The 21,788-nt window shown below is 38.8% G+C and overlaps 1 protein-coding gene across 3 annotated transcripts in view; it reads right to left on the reverse strand.

Annotated features, from left to right (window-relative positions):
- Nucleotides 1-21,788, reverse strand: part of SCFD1 (sec1 family domain containing 1) — a 3,579,547-nt gene that overhangs the window by 1,018,805 nt on the left and 2,538,954 nt on the right. For all 3 annotated transcript variants that reach the window (XM_044073814.1, XM_044073812.1, XM_044073811.1), the window contains exon 19: nt 17,452-17,527. In XM_044073814.1, the coding sequence (XP_043929749.1) occupies nt 17,452-17,527 (76 nt within the window). The remainder of the gene's footprint in view (nt 1-17,451; nt 17,528-21,788) is intronic.

Below are 21,788 nucleotides of genomic sequence, written 5' to 3' on the forward strand. Positions count from 1 at the left end.
TAATCTCTTTCAGATTTAAGTCAATAAACTTGGCCATAGAGAATGTCTTCGATGCCTTTGCATCCACAATAGGTCTGGGGGGGGGGGGGGTCAGTAATAGATTTGTGGATCTTGGGTATACCAAATATTGTGGGAGTATGTGGATTATCATGTTGCATATAATTTAACTCAGCCAAAGTAATTTGATTGTCAAGTAGAAGGTCAGTAAGTACTATATCTATGTTTCTATATGTAATATTAAGTTGATTAATAGATACTTCCTCACAGATGTCACTATACAAATGTGTTAACATCTTTTGTATGTATACCTCTTGATCCTTTGGATTGTGGGGAGAGGGTAGCTACGAGATGGAAGATGTCTATGACATTATTAATACAGAATGTGATTTAAACAGGTTTGTTACCAATATATGTGGTGATTTCAAAATATATAATCTGAGTACAGCTGTCATTACACAACAATGGGCTGAATTATTTCAAAAAGGATTTAATTTTGTCCCAGTGAGAAGACCAAGGATAGAGAATTCCTTACTTGAGTTCAAGTTATTTGTCAGGAAATTAAACCTAACGCTTTATTTTGATTCAGATATACAGTTTGGACCGACAGAGATATGTCGGAAAGCCAGTACATTTAACCCACTCCTGCATCCTATATTACAGGTATTTGAGAGGCTTTGTATTGCACAGATTAGACAGATTTTTTTACGACATAGTAATTCCTATCCCAGTAATCTAAAAGAAGAGTAAGATTTATTATTTAGTATTATGGGTGACAAAACTATTAGACTTATGAAACCTGATAAGGGGGGCCCAGACCTCCACTGAAAAAGGACCTGTGTCCAGTCGGAATTTCCCAGTAAACAAATGTAAATAAATAAATAATAAATAAACATAGGGAAGGCCATATATTTGGCAACACTAGATGTAGTGAAGGGATACTAAGCCAGATGTCACTTACTCCCTTCTGCCAAAGAAAAAAAAATCAGCGTTTCTAACTGCTGACATTGTATTTAACTAGACTGTTTTACCATGTGGCCTACACATTCAAATTTACTCCAGAGGCTGACAGATACACTACTGAAGCCTCATTCCTCTTAGTGTGGCATACCCACATAACATGACCATTCATTCACAGGAGTTGTAGTCTCACTTATAAAAAGTGCAGGCTGTGCTAGAATCTGTAAGACATGCATGTTTCACTGTGAATGCCAAGAAAAAGACACTAGACATGGTGGAAACAGAGTATTTGAGATATTGTGCAGGAAGAGGGGCAAGGTAAAGCCACACGTAAAAAAAAAAAACAGCAGAGGTTATAAAAACTGTCCTGCAGCCTGCACTAAGAGGAGGAGAAGTCATTGGACTGGCTGGATAATATTGAAAGTTTGTGTCAAATTTTACAACTACTGCCTGTCATTTGACAATTTTCACAAGAGGGACAGCTCCTGGGAAGACACAATCTCTTGAAGCATATTCAGCATTTAATGAACTAAAATGTTCCATGTTCTAAACCTGCTAGTGAGTCATGATTTTACTAAAGAATACAAATATATGAATATTCAAAGAATCCATAATAAAATAACAGAGCTCCATAGCCGGATCCACCACAATAAACCTGATATTCTAGCTATCACGAAGACCTCATTAAAACCCAATACATCAGTTGAAGAACTACCTCTCCAATATAAAATTATGACAGCAGATTGAATTACCAAAAGAGGCGAAGGGATATGCAAATTATACTCAAACCAACTCAACAACTTCATAACTCTGTCTTACCTATACTACAATTTAACTCATCCAGAAATTTACTCACTTACAAACGTCTACACTCAACATAGCAGTTAAGTTTATCCCGCCACACCCAAACAATAAGAATACTTCTACTATTAAAGATATTTATCCTGGTTCTCTAATTACACTAAACCACCATACCCATGTAGTGGATGATGACAACAATAATGCATTCTCTAAATCACACAATAACCGCTTTGGCTTCACACAACAAAATACCAGAATACACAAAAGCAGTTGTAAAGAAAGAATTACTGACTGGAAACCAACAAATCAAACTAGTCATTATCTCTCTTTAGGTACCTTGCCAACTCCCTCATTGTCCATCATCCAAACTTTATCTGGGGTCAGCAGAAAATAAAAAAAAAAATCATTTTCAAGCAGGTATGGAACAAAGGGCATTTCCATAAGAACACTTTCAGTGAATGAATACAGCAAAGCAAATGGCGCACTCTAAAATCTCTACCTCCAGCTGAGACTGCCAACTTCTTTAACCACACCTTCCTAACTACCCTAAATTCTACTGCAAACACATATAAGAAACAAGGTTAAATCTATTACTGTTCTTGTGGATGTCAGGAAAGTTAAGAAACTAATGTTTATCAGGAATCTTCTTCTTTCGGCTTTTCCCGGTTAGGGGTCGCCACATTGGATCACCTGTCCGCTCATGATTGGCAGTGGAGTTTTACAGTGTTGAGTTGCCAGCCCGGCGCCCAACCTTCCACAGAAGGCACACACATGCACTCACTCATGCCTAGGGCCAATTTAGAGTGTCCAATCCACCTATAGCATGAATACAGGTTGGAAACACTGGAAAAGCTCCCAAACAACCCAATCTATACAAAATTATAACACTCTTAGACATCAGGCTAAATAGATCACTAGGAAAAGCAAGCTAGCAAGAAACTACTACAGCATTAAAATTATTACAAAACAACATTGTGCAAACATTAATGAACAACGTAAGCCAAGGTGAAACAGACAGTCCTTTCCACAGTGAAACTGATAATTAGCATTGCCTCCACTTTCAACATGTATTTCATGCACATAACTGTTCTAGACAAAGCAACAATGACTCACGTGACTTGCTTGATTACACTGAACCGTTAGCATGTCATTAAAATAAAAAAGTTACTACAAAATGTACAACCGTCCTCACTAGCTTCCGAGTTTCTTCCATCTAAATATCATCAAATCGTGGCTGATACAATAACCTACCCTACTGCAATACTTAAAGCCAAAGGAAGGAATGTCACACAACACCTCATCATAAAGAGGAAACAAACAATTCAATTAGCAGTTTTAGACCTACTGGAGTACTATCTTCCATTTCTAAAATATTTTAAAAATGTACACAAAAGCAGGTGTTACATAACCTTATAAATAATGTATCACCTACAATACAGTTTTCAACCTAGATTCAGCAAGGAAACTGCTCTTTTATCCATCTTAAACACGATTAATGATAAGAAAAACACAGGTCTCTTCACTGCTGCTATTCTCTTATACCTATCTAAGCTTTGATACGGACTCTCACATCTTCCTTTTAGAAAATCAGGCTGATATGGATCTGGCACACAACACACTGGAATAAGTCAAAAGTAATTTATCTAATCAACAACAAGCAATAAAATGGTCTAATCACTTTCTACTTTTCTACCCAAACAATACAGATGTTACACAAGCTCAATATTTGGACAAACTATGCTCAGCAACTTTGTAATTGACATGCATGCCAGGATTCCTGATGCCACTTCAGTGCAATATGCTGATAACTCCCTCACAGTTACCTGCAGTGCTGTACATAGCTTAACCTTCAAAGCTATAACACTGGCTTAAAGACTCAAATCTTTTACTTAATGACAGTAAAAATAATCTACTTATGCTTGGCTCCAGGGAAATCTCAACACTTCACAAAATAACACACCAATTGAACAAATCTCCCACGTCAAAAATAGACATGCTCATAGATCATAAAGCAAACTTCAAGAAACATAATTACTATGTAACGTCAAAACCTCATGAAATGCTGTGTATGTTATTTCAAATTAAAACCATACCTAACAGAATACCTTACTAATACTCTAAAATCTCAATCTCACATACAAAGACAAGAACATAATATATACAATAAAACCGCAAACTATGCTGCTAATATCTGCAACAAAACTCATTGGAAAGCACTTTATAAAATCAAACTGCTAGAGCTAAAACACCTGACATTAAACCAGTTAAAAAACACACACAAAATTCAGTATGAACCCAGTAAATGCCAACCCATGTCTAATTTGCTTCCAAAATATATGCCTAGTAAGGAGACAAGATATTGGACTCAAAACCTCCAAGATTGTCAAAATCAGTTTGTTGACTTACTGCACTCTGTTTACATAACCAAGCTGTGGAATTCCATTTCCCCAGAACTCAGACATGGATTTAAACTTAAAACATTTCTCCACAATCTGAAAAACCTACCTAGCTTCCACTTGGAGTAGTTCCTGTACCTGAATTTCTTCTACGCCTATCATATCCTCAAGTCCACTGCATCCTGGTTTCACCTTCTCTTCCTCTACCTTGTCTAACCACTATATTATCTACATTCCTAATCTTTTATTCAACTGCCGGCATATACTGTTGCCGTATTTACTTGTTAATTTCATTGCAGATATGTTCTAATTATGTATATACACATTCTGTAATTATTTTGTATACGCAATCATGAATTTCTAGGTACAGTTTATTTTTGTTATTTATTTTGTATAACTGCAGTGCTTTCTTTCTCCCTAGCCTCCAAGTAAAATAGGCTGTTAGCTCAGCTGGATTATTCCTGGTCAGACATATAGAATTTAACCTATGTATTGACGGGTCAGAGGTGAGATTTCATGCAATGGTATTCCAACACGGAATTCACTGATAAAACCAAATGGCCGAAAATTCAAACAGCTTTACACTAAACAAAAAAAATGCCCAAACGCCAAAAATTTGGCAAAGGTTCTATGCAAGGGCAAGACCCCTGTCCCCACACCCCCCTGTTACTTACACATATATGTGTGTGTGTGTGTGTGTGTGTGTGTGTGTGTGTGTGTGTGTGTGTGTGTGTGTGTGTGTGTGTGTGTGTGTGTGTGTGTGTGTGTGTGTGTGTGATATAAATATACACACACACACACACGGATATAAAAAGTGTACACACCCCTGTTAAAAATACCAGGTTTTTGTAATATAAAAGAATGAGACCACAATAAATCATTCTTGGGTAGGAGTCTATCAGCATGGCACATCTTGACTTGACAATATTTGCCCACTCTTGTTTGCAAAAGTGCTCCAAATCTGTCAGATCGTGAGGGCATCTCTTATGCACAGCCCTCTTCAGGTCACCCCACAGATTTTCTATTGGATTTGGGCCTGGGCTCTGGCTGGGCATTCCAAAACTTTAATTTTCTTTTGGTGAAGCCATTCTTTTGTTGAGTTGGATGTTTGCTTGGGGTCATTGTTATGCTGAAAGGTGAAATTTCTCTTCATCTTCAGCTTTCTAGTAGATGCCTGAAGGTTTTGGGCCAAAAGTGACTGGTATTTGGGACTATTCATAATTCCCTCCACCTTAACTAAAGCCCCAGTTCCAGCTGAAGAAAAGCAACCCCAAAGCATGATACTATCACCACCATGCTTCACCGTGGGGATGGTGTTCTTATTGTGATGCAAAGTGTTGTTTTTGTGCCACAGGTACCTTTTGGAATTGTGGCCAAAACGTTCAACCTTGGTCTCATCAGACCATAGCACATTTTCCCATATGCTTTTGAGAGACTTGCTGTATTGTTTTGCAAATTTTAGCTGGGCATGGATGTTGTTCTGTCTAAGAAAAGGCTTATGTCTTGCAACCCTACGCCATAGCCCAGACATCTGGAGAATATGGGAGATTGTCACGTAGTACACAACCAGTACTTACCAGAAATTCCTGCAGCTCCTTCAGTGTTACTGTAGGTCTCTTGGCAGCCTCCCTAGCCAGTGTTTGTCTTGTCTTTTCATCAAATTTGGAGGGATGTCCAGTTTTTTGCAAAATCACTGCTGTCCCATGTTTTCCCACTTTTTAATAACTGTCTTCACTGTGTTCCATTGTATATCCAATGCTGTGGAAATTTTCTGTACCCTTCTCCTGACCAATAGCTTTCAACAATGAGATACCTTTGATGCTTTGTAAGCTCTCTGTGAAGCATGACTTTTGCTGTAGCAGGCAACTGAATAAATGTCATGAAAATCCAGCTAGGACAGCTGAACTTTATTTGGAGTTAATCAGAGTCTCTTTAATTGATGGCAGGTGCATACCCAAGAAGACTGAATGCTGTAGTTAAATCAAAAGGCGCTTCAACAAAGTATTAGTTTAAGGGTGCGCACACTTATGCAACTAGCGTATTGTACGCTTTTTATTTTTTATATTTTCTCCCCCAACAGATTTGTTTGTTTTTCAACTGAATTGTACAGGTTATAGGTCACATTAAAGGTGGGAAAAGTTTTGAAATGATTTATTGTGGTCTCATTTTTTTATATTACAAAAACCTGGCTATATATATATATATATATATATATATATATATATATATATATATGGTTTACTATCAATATCTCGGAATTTAAAAAAAAGGGGTACGAAACAGCTAAGTGTTGTACTGAAACTGCAACTAAACGAACAGCCCTATTGTCAAAAACAGCTGTTAATGCCGAAAATGTCGACAACAACATTTTACGGCATTAACAACAATGCCACCCTTGCCGTAACTCCCTAATCCCTACATCTAACATCCCGTTTATGCAGGAGTGCAAGCCCCCCTGCAGCCCCCAACTTAATATTCCAACTCTGAGAACAAACTACAGCAAGAAAAGGGATGTATTTCCCTAACCGCACTGTACCACGATCCCTTTACATGAGCGAATGTTATATTTGCGAATGCACAGTCCGTTCGCAAATATGACGTGGTTTCAGATCATTGATTGAACCATGTCAATGGAAAGTGTGGAATTCCGAGCCGTCATGAAGCTCCTATTCCTGTAGAATTGTAACACTATGTTTTGACATTATTTCATAAGCCTGAGCAGCCTCATCTGTAAGGCCATGCAATGTGCCATTATGGACATCATAAATAAAGACATAGGTGACCTCCAAACCCTCGACCCTACAAAATTTGGCTTCATGAGGGGCAGATCCTGCCTGCTAAATCTGGTGGATTTCTTTGAAAATGTGACCAAAGTCACTGAAGAGAGCAAATCTGTGCATACAGCATACCTTGACCTGGCAAAGACTTTTGACACAGTCCCACATTCAGGCATTACCCCCTTCATTGCAAGATGGGTTGCCAACTGGCTCACAAACCAGATACACACCATCAAAGTGGGTGACTCCACATCAACCAGCAGACCTGTTACCAGTGGAGTGCCACAGGCGTCAATTGTCTGGTATATATTTCACAGATGTTCAGGTCACAACTATTGGGTTGTGGCTGACCAAGTTTGCAGATGACTGCAAACTAGATGCAATCATTGACTCCCCAAATGATGTTGGTATACTCCAGGAGGGTCTTACGCAGACCAAGGTGTATTAGTCACGGTCTCAAACTGAATACAAAGAAATGCATCATCATTCTTTTCAGCACAAAACAATGTCCCCTCACTATCAAATCAACAACAGTAGCCTAAATACCCATGAAGTGGTAAAGGACCTGGGATCAAAAATTGACTGTGACCTTAACTTCAACCATGTGTCTACTGCAGTAAGGAAAGCTTTCTATGTAGCACATTTGATTAGTAAAGGCATCACCCTGAGAGCAAAAGAAGTTATAACCCCCTATACTTGGCACTTATCCAGCCCATAATTGAGTATAACGTTCCATTTGGCATGTACCATACTAAGCACCTGCAGCAACGAGAGAGACCTCAGAGGTTTCTAACAAAGAAGATCAAGGTGCTCTAGCATGTGCCTTACACTGACTAAAGTCCGTGTCACTACACTCCATACTGTATAGACTTCTTCGGGAAGATTTATGCCTGGCCTACAGAGCAATCCAATACCCAAACCTAATGAATTTGCTGTATATCCATAAATCAAATGGGATTAGGGCTACTCATTCCAGGGACCTAAATATGGCCCGCAACTTAAATAGGACACGCTGGAGGGAATAGATTTATCTGTCAGTGACTGACACGTCTTTGGAACAGGCCACCAATTCCTGTGAAGCAGAGCACCTCTATGATACTGTTCAAGAGGAACCTGGACAACTGGATGGGGCACCATAAATTCTTTCTGGGGATAGAGCCCACAACCCTCATGGACATGGGCAGTCACCACTAAATGCAATCTTGGGTACTGACTAGCATTTTTTCAGTATTACATTGAGATGAAATGGCTACGCTTAAAATGACCTCCCTGTCGCTAGACTAGTAATCTCCTATGATCCTAAGAAAACTCCAAAGGAAATCCATGAATGTATGATGCAAACATTAACTGACAAGTGCCCTTCTTACTCAACTGTGAAGAATTGGTGTGCAAATTTTCACCATGGAGATTTTGAGATAGAAGATACAGCAAGGTCTGGGAGGCCTCAGAAGGTGTCACCTCCTGAAACTGTTGATCATGTCCATGACCTGATTTTGGCCGATCAGCAAATATCAGCTAAAATAATTGTTGAGAAACTACAGACATCCACGGAATGTGTTGAGTTTATATTCTATGAGCAGCTCGGTATGCAGAAGCTGTCAGCCAAGTGTGTGCCCAAATGTTTGAATGCTAACAAGAAAAGACATCAAGTGGACACTTCCAAGTTGATATTGTGGCATTTTCGTCGAGCTTCTGCCAACTTTTTAGAATGGCTAGTAACTGTTGATGAAACACGGTTACACCACTATGATCCTGAGACAAAATAACAGTCCATGCAATGGCGGCACTCAGGTTCATCAAGACCAAAGAAGTTCAAGACCCAAATGTCACCAGGAAAGGCCATGGCCACAGTGTTTTGAGATCAGGAAGGTGTTGTAACGACTGACAATTTTCCAGGGGGCCAAAAACTTAATGGGGAATACTACTGTAACTTGCTGTGCCGATTAAAGGAGACACTGAAAGAAAAAAGGAGAGGGAAGTTGTGGAAAGGAGTTCTCTTTTTGCAAGACAATGCACCTGTTCAGAAGGCTGGCAAAATAATGGATGTTTTGATGAAATTGAGGTTTGAGTGCAATAGACCCATCCACCCTATTCACCAGATCTTGCTCCATCTATTTCCTGTTTCCAAACCTTAAAAAGAGTTTGAAAGGGTGGCAATTTTCGAGCGATTCAGAGGTGATTGCAGCAGCGGAACATTATTTCAGTAACTAGACTTCAGAGTTTTTTTTTGGCAGGGTTACAAAAACTTCAGAAAATGAACTTCAGGAAGAATATGTTGAATAACTTGTAAGTTTCATGGCTCCACATCATTCCCTTCTTGTTCGGGCTTAGAACTTTTAACTCTGAGATTGCACTACAGCAGGGAAAGGGAAAATTCTCTGATCCAACGGTACCAAAATTTTTTCAAATTTTCTATTTTCAGCATTTTCTGTTTGATGTAAAGCCATTTTGCATTTCAGCCATTCGGCTTTATAATTGCCTCCTCCAAGGGGTCCACTACATAATCTCGAATTGTCACAATACCGACGCCCACAATACCGAGCCGAAATGACCGACTGCCCACAAGCCCGAGAACACAGAATACCGTAGCCCAGAATACCGCAGATGTTACCTAGAATGTGCAAACGGATAGCCTGACTTGTTTGCGATCTCCAGTTAGTAAATCAGTGAATATTGCCTAGTGCGGTGAAGACGCTATTCACGAACAGCATGAGAATGTGATGTGCACGTCAGGTTACGGAAGTAATAAGATCGTGAGTGAAAGAGTTCAACTTGTTCAACGGCATAACGTCGCAGACATGTGTAATATAGAGTATGATGCGCCTGGTTGTGTAGGTGTGTTGTATGCTAGGCTGCAATCTCAGAAATGTAAGGAAGTACTTATAGTTGAGGGTTATGTGTATCATCTGGAACGTAAGTATATATGCCTATATGTGTATGTATATATATATATATATATATATATATATATATATATATATATATATATATATATATATCTACTATAATAAGATCCAATGGGCACTGGAGGCAGGACTTTCTTAAACAAATTAAAATGTAACACCTTTTCAACCCATAACAAAAAGCATACAGTACCTTTGTTTATTTGGGGGGGGGGGTTGTTAAGTTTTATTAAACAGTATTATAGAAACAGTAGTGCAGTGTGTCACAGATTTTGCAAGTACAGGTCAAGCTGTCTTAAAAAATCTCAGGCTGCAGTCCTGGACTAGACCCCATTCCATAGCTTTGAATGGAACGTTTTGTCAAGTGTAGCCTTCAGTGGACTGTCACTCTGCATGCCTCAGAGATCTTCCATGTAAGCTCCAGCTCACAGAGTGTGGACCTCCAGCTGAAGAACAAATGTCATGGTTTTAGCTATCCAAGCTACTTCATTTTATATAAGCATAACTGACAGTCTGTGCTTTATTTATTTAATACATAATGTTTGCTGAATAATTCTTGTAAGACTATTCCCACACCCCACATGGCAGCACTCATGTTAAAGACACATTCCCCATTTACTAAAAATGACGTGCTGTGATGGCCCACCACTGTAAATGTAATCAAAGAGCCTCAATCCACACCACTGGTACCGGACGTACACTGGGAGAATAGCAGTTACACACAGTGTTTCCAGATGCAACTCTCTGCATCAAGTGCAATTTCCATTAAGAGCACATAGAAACCACAGTCAGTCCAGGGCTGTTCCCCCCCCCCCTTTCTTCAGTTCCCCAGTAAGACTCCCCACTGGCACAACTATAGAGTTGAGATCAGTGCTTCGTGTCCCTGCCCAAGTAGCTGACACACGCAGTCTTTGAGGTCTGATTTACCCACACACACCTGGGACAGGCTGGCACAGGTTTACTAGCTATTCCCCCTTTTGCCCAGACTATAAGGTAGTTATGACTGACTCCAGCCAACTCCTTATAAGCTACTTAAAGGCCCTTAACAAAAGGTATCCAATCTTGCTGTGTAATATTAATATTAATACAAATGGTAGTTTGACCAAGAGCAATGCTATTAGGAGTGGCCCACACAGTGTCACCAAATAAATATGCACGTACTCTCAAAACTTAAATATCTCTAGACAGATGAGTCCCAATGAAACATTTAAATGTATTTAATAATAAATAATAAAAGAACAAGAAAATACAGAGCATATAATAAATAATAAAAGAACAAGAAAATACAGAGTATATATTCACAGTGACATCAGAGTTCAAAATCACAGGAAATATTTAAAACAACATTGCATGGCAGTCTCAAATAAATAAAAAAAAATATCTAAACTAAGCTTTGCTATACTCCTGACTATGTCCAAGAGAATTATTCTGTTCCCTAGCAATTTGCTTCATCAGAGCAAGGCAGATGTGGTGAATGTTTTTTGTTGCCAGGTCCAGGACAGAACACAGAATGCTTTGTCCCTCTCAGAGAGTTCTCAGATTAATATCTCAAATCTTACTGCTGGGATAGCTTGCAGAATTACATAATTTTATGTCATCTGACTCTATCCCAGGAGAAACCCACACTGCTGGAAGCTAACAGCATCCAGCATCTACCTCTGAAAATACATAAACCTCATTTCTTTGGCAGATGCTAGAAGCAATAAAACACTTACATTCCTTCACATTTCAAGACTAGTAATTACTTCACCCTAGAGACAATACAGAAAGCTCCCTAGTTTTAGACATTGTATCTCCTTGTTGCATTGAAACTGAAAGATATCATCTTTTATGGTGTAGTCATAAAGCAGTTTAATTTCAGTTATTTTTCTGAAGTTAACCTCCCACATTCCATTTTCCACTGTTAAAATATATACATTTAAACAGTTACAATACTGCATGTTCATTTCTGTTATTTTCCAGTAGGGCACACTGTGGTTACATTTTAAGCACAAGCACTTATACTTTTTTTTTTTAACACCCATGTCTGTACAAACCAGTTAGATATACACATGGCATACAGTTGTAAATTCATTTGTAACACAAGCATCTTACACAAATCATTTTGATATTCACCAATGACATATAATTATTTACAAAATTCCAGCTAGCTAGGCTGGCAGTATCTCCCTTTGTCGCATATGCTACAGCTGCCCTCTTCCTGACAGAAAAGCAGGGGGGTTTTACACTCATAACAGTGGGTTCTTCCCAGCACAAAAGCAGGGGCATTTGCACTTATAACAATGGGTTGTAGGCTCTGTAACCAACTGGCATTTCTGTTTTCTAGACTAGGCCTCTGGATCATTGTACATTGAGAGACTGTAAGGATAGTACTTAGTGGCACATCTTTGCATTGCTGTCAGTCTGCCTGCTTAACAATTGCAGTGGGAAGGGATCTATTAGCAAACTGAAATGCCTGCTTAACAAATAGTACTTCAGGTCATTATAGGCTCACTTTATATCTGGGTGCTGTGTTTCAGTGGCTGAGTATCCTGTCTGCATTGCTTAAAACTTTCTGCTGATATAGCAAACAGGGTGCTCCTCACATTGAATGTCTTGGAGGGGGTCCACTACATAATCTTGAATTGTCACAATACCGACGCCCACAATACCGAGCCGAAATGACCGACTGCCCACAAGCCCGAGAACACAGAATACCGTAGCCCAGAATATCGACAGCCCATAATCTCGAAAATGACGTCACAACAGCGTAAACGTGCAGACGAACATGTACACCAACAGAAAAACCAACTCTGCAATGTGCATAACACAACCCCATCACAACGTAAACCCAACAAACATAGCAGAATCATCACGCCTAGTAATCACACATACACACTCAATGTCCCATCACCTGGATATAGTAAGATATACTTCCACATAAACAAAGCTGAAATGCTAACTGAAAGTGTATATAATTAGCGGAGCAACGGCATCCCTGTCACTGAAATACAGCTGTAGCTTATCACATTTTCAACAGTCTTGCAATACACCTGACATACTCCACGCATGAGTAATCACTCCTATTAGCCATTAAGCGTTGGAACTTCTCCTGGCGCTCTATAACACGCCTCCGTTTTGGTGAAGGTGCACAGCCAGCGGCCAACCGCTGACGAAGGCTATCTACCCTGTTCTGTTCTCTGCTAAGACATGACATCAACGCCGACAGATCTGTAGCTCTATCTCCGAGAAGACACTTTAATCGCCGGTGCCACGCCTCTACTGAGTTCTGCGTTCTCGGCAGAAACAATGTGTTCAATTGTGCTACATTCCAAAATGAGACGGGGAATAGCGGTGGGAACCTGCAAACCTTACTGGACCTGGTAGTGAACTTCCTAACTCTACCAAGCACGTACCAGTCTGTGAAATACCGGATCAATTCCCTACCTTCCTCAGGGAATGACCCTTTCAACTCCGTAAACGTAGCAATTACATCCGACTCATCCAGAAATGCTAATCCAACCAATGACTTGACTGACAGCTGAAATTCCAAGCATCTATTATAAAGAGACCCTAACCCTAGTTGTTGGACTTTACGCCACACATTCATTCCGAAATGGAATAGACAACCCTTCGCAGTCACATCAGTGAAGTTAAGCCTGATACTTTTAATCGCCGCAACCTCGTAGTCACAAAGAATAAATTGCAATGACAGTGTTAACTCCTGAGAGGAGAATAAATGTAGAACACAGTGCCATAACATATTATAAGCACGAAGAGACTTTTTGGACATCAGGGCATAAATGAGTGGCACTGATTTACTGTAGCCGCAACACTTCAATAAACCATGAACGCTATACAATTGACGACATATAGCACCTTTGCAAAAGTACGTTCCGTCCATCATCCAAATCGTTGCCACACTTAAATCGCTCAAATTATTGGCAGTACTAAACACAACCACATGTGTATCTGAAGCACTATCACTAGCCCGTTTAACAAGAAATTCACCATGCTTTATAGGGAACTTACTGACATCCAGTGTCTCTAATGTTACATTTGGTAGGCGAACTACAGTAGAACCCTTACACCTGACCCGCCGTATCTGCTGCAACATAGCTTTCCTATTCGGAAGGCTAGGAACACAGGCTAGAGATGTAGATGCTAATGCATCCTCTACAAGTAAACAAGGCGTATCCCTAGCTACAGCTGCTCTGTCGCGGAGTGATCCACAAACACTATAGCGTTCCACCTCTACTGGATCACCTGCATGGTTGTGGGGCATGGTTTTCTTCAGTAATTCACCTTCGGACAGTGATTCCGTTACCGTCCTACCCTTGCAACTTTCACTTCTTTTCAGTTTGCAACACCAGTACCGCTTGCTACCAGCCTTACGTTCCAGATGATACACATAACCCTCAACTATAAGTACTTCCTTACATTTCTGAGATTGCAGCCTAGCATACAACACACCTACACAACCAGGCGCATCATACTCTATATTACACATGTCTGCGACGTTATGCCGTTGAACAAGTTGAACTCTTTCACTCACGATCTTATTACTTCCGTAACCTGACGTGCACATCACATTCTCATGCTGTTCGCGAATAGCGTCTTCACCGCACTAGGCAATATTCACTGATTTACTAACTGGAGATCGCAAACAAGTCAGGCTATCCGTTTGCACATTCTAGGTAACATCTACGGTATTCTGGGCTACGGTATTCTGTATTCTCGGGCTTGTGGGCAGTCGGTCATTTCGGCTCGGTATTGTGGGCGTCGGTATTGTGACAATTCGAGATTATGTAGTGGACCCATATATATACATATATACACATACATACATACAGGTGAGGCTCCCTTCAATATGTATAAAAGAGAAAACCTTAAAGCAAACTTCATTTGAAGGCATGTGGTTAAATACCCATGACAGACCACTGACAAAGCAGCGGCACCAAAGAAGGGAATGTAGAAAGGGAAGAGAAACCTTTATTACAAGAACTGGCTAACATATAGGAAACTACTATATGCTGAGCATGCACAGCATGGTTATTAGTCAGAAAAAAATTAAAACAGATGCAGACATTGCATCCAACATTTAATGAGCCAAATGAGCATAAACCAAAGAACAAAGTAAAAGGAATGGCAAACTGAAAGGTATACACAAATGCTGCAACTCACCCAAGTATGCATGTGTTAATGCCTAAATGACATAGGTTTGGCTAACAGTGTAGGAGTTGGAGGAGTTCACCATGGGAGGATAAGACTGACCATCTAAGGTCAGCTCACACATCCTGTGGAGAAAGTGATAGCTGAACTCACACCACAGGAACACTGTGCGGGGAAAGGCTCATTACGTCACTCCAGTGTACAGGGATCCAGAGGTAGAATCTTGTGCCAGAGAGCACAGACAAACATTACAAGTATGAAGCAAACCACATTTGCCATAGCTGCTTGGCACAGTTAGGCACTGCACTCTGCCTGCCTGCAGCTGGAAAGGGTAATTAGAGGCATCAAACATCACCAAATCTTTCATAGGATAGAAGCTACTGTCCTCAGCTCTGACCTTTCCCTTGCACTGTCTTATGATGCAAGGAGCAGAACGGAATGGACAAATTAAGAACATTGCTCACTGGTACTACAGATACTTGTAATTTACACTTAGTGAATGAATAGTGAATAAGACAAAATGGAGCTTCTTACAAGATGCAGCTCTAGAATAGCAAGAAGACCACCCATGATCAAAAAGTGTGGTTCCAGATCCCATTTTGCACACATACACAAACAAGCTTGAATAAACAAAGTCAACACTCTTCTACTTCTTAGAACAGTTCAGCCTCCCTCTACATTAGTGAGGTAACATTCTATATCCCTACTACCACATTCTGCTACCAAGGTCTAGTCTGTCAAAATCCATATCAATCATGCTTACCCACACACACACACACACACACACACACACACACACACACACACACACACACACACACACACACACACACAATTCCAACATACATGTCATAAGTTTTGTAGATTCCTCAAAGTTGCTATTCTGGGCTATGGTGAACCACAGATTATGTCTAGTATGGTTACCAAGTGCTCACCTGTAAAATCACTCAAGTCTGAGCCTCAGAAGTAGGTTCCATTAGCAATAATCTAAGAAAGGGTGCTTAATATCACTAATCTAGTAAAGGTGCACTTGAACTGATTTTAACCACCAAGAAAGTATTTTTGTACATGATTATTTGCCTGACACACCTCCCCAGATCTGTTCAATGCGAGAAGCTCTTTTAGGAGCACAAGGATCTAAATAACATAACTTTATATGATCACTCTATCTATAACATGTAAAATCATTAAATTACAGTATATCCGTGTATAACACAGGAAACTGCAGGAATTTTAATTATGGTACACAAACTTTCCAACTGAGTGGAAACAACAAGATGTCCGTAGCCTTTTGGTAATCTGAATAAAAAAATACATTAGGATACCAAGAAAGATGAAGAAATTTACCTGAAACTGCTAGATGGACTTTGCCAGATCCACAAATGAAACAACATTTTTTAATTAAAACATGATTTCTTTGACGTTCAAGTACCAGAAAAAAATAATTTATCAAGGAAGAAAAATAATTCCTGGTAGGGATCTAAAAGCACCAAACGCTATAATGTAACTCTGGAGTCTTTAGCAATGGATTCACTGCCCACCCCCCCCCCCCAGACCAAGTATGGCAAATTTTACTTAGTAGTGGAACAGTATTTTTCCTTCTAATCCCAAAAAAGCCTACCAATCAAAACCTTGAGACATAGGGGTGATTTGCAAAATCTTGGAGGGTTGTTTCCTAAGTATTTCCAAATGGAATCCTGTTAAAATTTGAAAGATTTAACTGTTATTTTAAGAAAAGCAGAAATAAAAGTGTAAATAAGGATAACACATACTGAGTCCAAGGCTGCAGTACCATTTCAGAGTTAGTATACATAAGTAGCAAGGCTACAGGGGGCATAGTTCCCTCCCACACAGAAATTAAGGGGCAAAAATAATACTTTTAAAGATATAATGGAATGTTTCAGAAGCTGATTTTATTTAATTGAACCACAGTTGATTTTTTAAAAGTGCCAGCATTTGTACTTTTGGTAAACAGCTTTTCAAAATCTATTCTGATTCATTCGTCAACAAGACAAACTTTTGATATTTTCTCTTTGGCTTCCTTCTTTGGTAAGAGTTTCAGCAAGTACTATGTATAAGAATAATAGAACCCTTTTGTTGCGTCTGTTTTCCTGGAAGACAGAAAGATCTATTCCATCCTGGACATCAAACAAATTGCTGGGATTCACACTTAGTAAAATGTAATATAATGCTGGGCCCTATTACGCATGTCTTCAAGGAAAAACAAATCACTAGAAATTAAATTAACAATGGCACCATGAAACACAAAGCTGGGCTTATGCTTTTAAATTCTGAGTCTCAGAAAATGTTAAGTATCACTGCAACTGCCAGAGTTAAAAATGCAGCAAATGTTCCACTTAAGAAAGCATGAAGAAAACCAAACTAATGATGGAAAGAGGGCTAATAATGACTCAGCATGTTTATAAGAGTGACTTTAAATCATTATCCAGTAGTTGTGATACATACATGTTGCTTTAATACAAAGTTTTTCACTCCTTCCATTACAAATTGAGATCCAGTATTCATGACACGTGACAGCAACCTGAAATAAATAAGAAATCATTACAAACTATTTATTATTCACAACTTTCTTTCTTAACATCAAGAGCTATATTAGCAACTTTACATGCATCAGATAAGTATGACGCCTCCACACACAATTTCTGCAAAAAGTCTCACCATAACACTTTGTTATTGAGAAAAGAAAAATGAGATCTCCAAGCAGTGAATGTAATACTTCCACTGGTATAATGTTCACAGATGAAAATGAAGGATGGCATGTCTTAGCCTATAGTTTACTAAAATAGCAAAAAAAAAAAAAAATACAACAAAAACCTAGCCAAACCAGTTTTCCTTGTGTGAAATACCTTGAACCTACTGTAAGAGGTCAATGGGATATATCAAATGAACCTTCTAAATAACATCAAGTGTTTCAGCGATATGGTTTCATAATTTCCATGACTTTTTACTTATTATGCCTTTATGAATACATTCAAGCCAATAAAGCCAAACCAAACTAGCTGGGGACATGCGTGTTACAGCATTCTTATGACCTCAGAGGACTGTTAGGCTATAATTTAGAAAACCAAAACTCAGCTGAAGTCTATAACTATTAAGGCGTCTACAAAATGTCCCAATTAACATCCAAACCAAAGGTGAAAAGGTCTCACAGACAAACCAATTAGTAAAAACTACAAGGAAAAAAACTATCCAAGCTAGAGTTTCCACTGTGTGATACCTTAAACCTGCTGTAATAGAGGCCCCTGGGATACATGCAAATGACCCCAAAGGACATCAAGTGTTTCAGCTACATGGCTTCTGAATGCCCATGACTTTTACTTTTTCTTTTTAAGTCTTTATGGATATATCCCAACTAATATCCAAACCAAAGAGTAAAAAGGTCACACAGACAAACCTAGTTAGCTAAAATAGTGATATACATTCAGTATAAAACTAAGGAATGCTCACCTGTAACTCCATTCATTTATGCACCTCACTGATGAAAGCTGCATTCTCCTTTACTATCTTCCCTACCTACTCACGGTCATCAAAGGCAGGCAGTGCCCATCTATCCTCTTCCTAATACTAATAACTTATCCCCTACTGAATAAGTTTTACCTATAAACAGAGCTGTGAAAATCCCAGTGCTCTGCAATCTCAATTATCTAAATAATGCTTCTTTAAAAACACAGGAAATACATTGCTGCTACATCCTTGATGTTATGTTCTTTAACATTCTGACATTCGATATCCTTAGCACTCAAGTAAATGAATGGGAACCATATAATTGTGTGTGCGCACGTATAGTTTTTTTTTTTTTTTTTTTTTTTTTTTTGTTTTTACCTCATGAGTTATTTTCTGTAGACGTTTTTACCCAATTCAATGTTGCAGTGTGACAAAGTTTATATTGACCTGTGAAAGGTATGAACCAGTGCTGGATGAGACATGTCCACTGCAGGACACATACATTCATAAGCACACTCATGACAAACTAAAAATAAAACAGTGTGCCAATGAGTGCTTCAGAGATATGGGCGAGAAAACACCTATAAGGTGAGGAACAATTACGTATACCATCTTCTAGCTTAATTCTAATTTTGCTCTTATATTCATTGAAGTGCTTCTTTGAAATTCAACTGTAAACTAATCTGCTCTGTCAGTAATGAACAGTAATGAATTGTATCGACCTAAAAATTCAAAACTGTTGGTGCCTAAATGATAATTCAATAATGTACTATAGCTACAACTATGTTATTGCTAATGCCAGTGCAAATGTCTATGTAAATAGTTTAACGTGTTGTAGGTTTAGTTTTACTGTCTGGCCTATCTGGCCTAGGTCATGAGTGAAAAGGGTCATTAGACCAGTTAATCGACATAGTTAACAAATGTTAATTAAGTAACTTAAAATAACAAATGTCTATCAGAGAATAACTTTTGGAATGTGAGAGGAAACCAGAATCCCTTGCAAGAAGCCATTTAAATACACACAGAAAAACAGCCAAACAAAACCAAATCACAGCAAAATCACTAAAACTAATCATCTAAACTATAACCAGTCTACTAAACAACTCAATCTAGTTCCTAAAACCACCATGCTCTCTCAGATAAAGTAATCAATCATGTATCAATAAAAAGCCAAACTATCCACTTATCAGTACCTAAAATAATACTTAAGCGGCAATACATCTTTATATAACTATCCCAATACTGTTACTACTTCTAATTTGTAGAAACACTGCAACAAACTTAGGACCCTCCCAACAAATAGCTAATCCTCATAACCAAACACATTCCAACACTTTGCTGCATATTAAACACAAGCAATATGAAAAGTGCACTGGAGCACCGATGCTCCTTTTTAAATTCCAACTCCCATGCTACCAATGCCAAATCAATGATTCCTGCATCAAAGATGACACCTTAGGAATTCACCACTTTTTTCCAGGTTATAAATATACTTATAAATGCCTGCCCCTGCATCAGAACAGGAAGTGGCACATATGTACTTTACAAATGAAACACAAAAATAAATGTCTCTTGACAAGTCATTTCCCCTACTGTACTCAACTTCTACAGGGATTCACTACCACAACCACAATAAATGGTCTCTTTCCACACCTAACCGTCACCTAACTCCCACCCCCTTCCTCCCTGGAATTTTTAAAAATCTAATTAATTCTTAACTGTAGCTTCTCAATATAAAAATGTAGTCATACTAGGCAACTTCAACCTAAATCTGTTGGGCTCGTATACAAAAGATGTAAATTAATTCCTTGGAGACCTAGAGTTAATTCAAATGAACCAACAAGACTAAACCTTAAATCAGAAAACCACTCCCTACTAGATTCAGTTATTACCAGCATTCTTATTAGAATATCTAATACTACTTTTTACTCCCAGTCACTGTACAATCATTGTCCAACAGCTTCTAGTAAAACAAATGTTTATGAAACAACTCCATCTAAAACCTACTATACACAAAGGGGTCCCAAAAGTACTGCGACTTGACACTCCAAGACCCCTGCCAACCAATAGACATGCTCAGTAATATATTTATCTCACTTCAGGGTACATTCTTTCCCACAGTTAATAGGTTGCACAAACCAAATCAAAAGGATATCAAAAGAGCTTAAACTGTGGTCTGGCAGAGGTACAGCTAGCTATTCTTGAGGCTGTTTAAGTCCCATTATCTGGTGGCCCAATTCAAACTAAAAAAAAAAGCTCTTCTCCCAAACTAGGGTAAAAAAATCAGCTCTTTTCTTCTTTTAAATAGTAGTAAACTGCAGTATCAACCATTTTAAGATGAGAAGCAAAAATTTAGCAAGCAGTTGATGAAGTTTATACCACACACAAAGTACTACAGGGCTTCAGTTCTGACCAAAAATGCAATACCAGCATTCTGAATGCCACTGATGCACTGAAGACACAGGGCACTATGGCTCTTTAGTTCTGACAACAAATGCAGTATCATCATTCATGGTATTGCACTAAAGGCTGTTTAGGATCTGCCATTTACTTCCCCAAACACTTTGTCCACACAGCAGCTGACTTATTTGCCCCATCCTAGGTACACCTCTGCTATCTGGATTAAGGAATGAGAGAGGGACCCAGTGCAAACAATTGTCCAACCCCAACACAAGGACTAGGTTTATTTTTCTTTGAAGCCTTCCAAAAAAGTAGTACATAAAAATAAAGGCCTTTTATTCACAAAGTTAATAATCACGCTTTCTAAAACTCTTCTGAAGACAAAGACAAAGATAACATCCTAAACAGGCAAGTTCAAAACCGAAACTCCATGACAAAAAATACAATTCAATCCTCATATCTGCTAACCTATAATGACATTCTCAGTCTGCTAACCTTTCAATACCATCTCCTTTTGACATTGTTCTCATTTTGTTTAGGAGATAAATTCACCAGAGAGACAGAACTATAAGTTATTCCCCACGATACACCTGTTGGCTTTCATGATCTCCAAACATTGTTCAAAAAATCCTGCAAACATTATGTCACTGTCTCACTACTACACATCTACAAATTGCCCCTCTCAATTCATCATGCCTTCCAGACAGAAATCAACAATAGTAAAATCCCTTACAAAGGCAACTTTAATCAATTACAGACTACTATCCAATACCCACACTGCCCACGGAGGAAAAAAAAAAATCTAGAAAAATTGTATGCTAACAATTAGCCACATATCTACAAAAGAACACAGCGTTATCCAAAAATCAATTTGGATTTTGGATAGAATTAAGCACTTATCACTGCCCTCTGGATGTTAGCAGGTGACATCCAATTAA

The sequence above is a fragment of the Protopterus annectens genome, chromosome 6.part0, assembly GCF_019279795.1.
Source record: "Protopterus annectens isolate FY-2018-M chromosome 6.part0, PAN1.0, whole genome shotgun sequence".
NCBI lineage: Eukaryota > Metazoa > Chordata > Ceratodontiformes > Protopteridae > Protopterus > Protopterus annectens.